Source organism: Galeopterus variegatus, unplaced genomic scaffold, assembly GCF_000696425.1.
Source record: "Galeopterus variegatus unplaced genomic scaffold, G_variegatus-3.0.2 Scaffold16290, whole genome shotgun sequence".
Classification (NCBI taxonomy): Eukaryota; Metazoa; Chordata; class Mammalia; order Dermoptera; family Cynocephalidae; genus Galeopterus; species Galeopterus variegatus.
Window position 1 is genome coordinate 9974 of NW_007742401.1, and position 2662 is coordinate 12635.

Consider the following 2662-nt stretch of genomic DNA (forward strand, 5'->3'; position numbering starts at 1 on the left):
GTGTCCATCCTACAGGAAAGCAGATGTCATTCTGGTACAACATGCCAGCCGATTCAAAGTGTCATCACAATCATGGCAGATGTATGTTCATCATGTTCCAGGCACAATTCTAAATGCCATATGAATATTAACTCATTTAATCCTCACAGCATTCTATAAGGTAGGCAATGTTATTATCCCATTTTACTGATGAGGAAAGTAAGGCATAGTATGTAAGTAGCAGAGTTGGGACGTGACACCAGGCAGTGTGGCTCTACATTCTACTCTCTGACCCTGGGTGCTGTGTTGCACAGACTACAGGGAATCTCTGTACAGCAGGAAGATACCAGTATCAAGAGGGATTGAAGGTAAGGGACTCTATACAGGTTCATGTTTTCATCCACCAGAAAGAATTATTTGCTCTAAACAACTAACCACCTCTCTTGGTTTTCCCCCAAATTAGAATGTTTGGGCTGGCTGGTTAGCTCAGTTGGTCAGAGCATGGTGTTATAACACCAAAGGGTTTGGATCCCCATTCCAGCCAGATGTCAAAAAAAACAAACCCAGAATGTTTGAAATTTCATATCGATGGTATACATGTTTAAACTCTGGCTAGGTCTTTGAAATTGATCAATTATTAATTACCTTTCTTTTTTTTTTTTTTTTCCCCTTTTTGTCTTTTTTCGTGACCGGTAACGGGATCGCAACCCTCGGTGTCGCGCCCGCACCGCGCTCAACCAGTGAGTGGACCGGTCTCTATATGGGATCCGAACCCTCAGCAGGAGCGCTGCCACACTCCCAAGTGCCGCACTCTACCGAGTGTGCCACCAGGCCAGCCCTATTAATTACCTTTCAACAGCCAAAAACTTCTTCCGTTCCTCTTCAATTTGAGTTTGAACTGTGTCAATGTTGGAATTCTGAGTGATAAATATGTCTTTAAGTTGCTGCTTCTTTGCCATGAGTTCATCCAGGATTTGCCAACAGTTTTCTGCAGCCTGAATGGGGAGGATCTGCATTGTAGATTTACCATCTTTTATGTGAATAAGGTCAACAGATTACCGTATTACCAATAAAACCAAGCCATTTCATTATTCTGGGTGCTGCTTGAACCTCTATTATAGATTGTGCGACACTCTCATTCTATGCTTTTTGGAAATTGGTAATCACTACCTGCCTCCGTCCTTCATTTGGATTCACTCCTCAGCTCACGGCCATTTGACTTCTGTTCCCACTGTCCAGTGAAAGTGGGTCTTGCTATGGCCTCGATTAGGAAATTAAACAGAAATTTTCCAGGCTGTACCTTTCTGACAGCCTTCCTCACGTCCTTCTTCCTGAAACTCTGGGGCTTCTATAATACCATCTCTTCTGGCTCTCCTCCTAACCTAACTAGCGACCTTCCAGAATCCCATCATTGCTCCACTGCTCTTCACTACCTCCCTCCCTGCCTGGGAGTCTCAGCCATTCTCACATGGTTTCAATGGACTCCCATAAACCAGCAACTCCCAAATCTGGATCTCCAGCCTAGATAGATTTCTCCCCTTATCTACATACTCTTTAACTACCTGCTGGATACTGCCATCTAGATGGTAGAAAGGCAATTCAAACTCCACCGGTCCAGAATTTTCTCTCCTTAACTTGATCCTACCGTCACCAATCATCCAAGTTGGAACTTAGCAAAAATTGGGCGCGTCCCCCTTCGCCCTCCCTCAAACTTCAACATCCCATAATTCATGAAGCTCTGCTGATTTGAAGTATTTTTCAAATCTGCCCCCAACTTCTTCTATCACAATTAGGAACCTTCAGGAGCTCGACATGGAAGGACATTATAATTTCTATAAAGAGGCACTTCAGCCACCTGTTATTACCTTCTTTAGGTTATCGATGTCTTCTCTTCTTTTCTGGATGTCCTCTTTTAATGCGTTGACCTTATTCAGTTTCTTCTCAAGTTGATTCCGACTAAATTTCAGTTGAATATTAAGCTGACTTTTTTGTTTTTCAAATTCTAATCTAGTATAATAAAGTCAACCATTATAATTGGTAAGCAGAGTGCTTTGATTATTTAACTTTCCCTTATTTTTTTTTCTTTGCGAATACTGTAATGAACCCCACTGAGCTCTCACTCAACTGTAATAATTATCAGTTCCTGGTCAACCTTGTTTCATCTATAACCACACTCACTGCCCCTTCCCACCAGGCCTCATGTAATTTCATCTGTAAATATTTTCGTATGTATCTCTGAAAGGGAAATGAATTTTAATTCATAACCATAAACTATTACTGATGAGAAATGATAATTCCTTAATATCATATTGCTATCATTGCTGAATTTCCCAATGGTCTCATTAATTTTTAAAAAATTACCGGTTCTTTGAATCAGGATTGACATATTGCATACACATTCTTACATCTTTTGTAATCTATAGGTTCCCTCCCTTCTTTTTCTTTAAATTACAGTTTATGTTTTTATTCTTATTATTTAGTCAGTCTTTTTGAATAGCTATTCCGACATAAATCCAAACTTGGGATCTTAAGAACATGTTCCATCCTAATGCTCTTTCCTACTTTCCAAGCTTCACAAAATCCTCATAAGGAATTCTAATGTCAACTGTAGCTCATCCTGCCCTCCCTTCTCCCTCACATACCCTGCTCACAGAATCATGTGTTCAAGAAGCATCTTTTTTTT

At 40.6% G+C, this 2662-nt stretch overlaps 1 protein-coding gene across 1 annotated transcript in view; it reads right to left on the reverse strand.

The window, feature by feature from the left end:
* The window catches only part of LOC103582449 (structural maintenance of chromosomes protein 1B-like), a gene marked incomplete at both ends in the record, with an annotated part of 2939 nt that extends 953 nt beyond the window's left edge, over positions 1 to 1986 (reverse strand). Inside the window, 2 exons of the mRNA XM_008564044.1 lie at positions 829 to 974; positions 1845 to 1986. Coding sequence (XP_008562266.1) covers positions 829 to 974; positions 1845 to 1986 — 288 coding nt within the window. The remainder of the gene's footprint in view (positions 1 to 828; positions 975 to 1844) is intronic.
* Between the last annotated feature and the right edge of the window lie 676 nt (positions 1987 to 2662).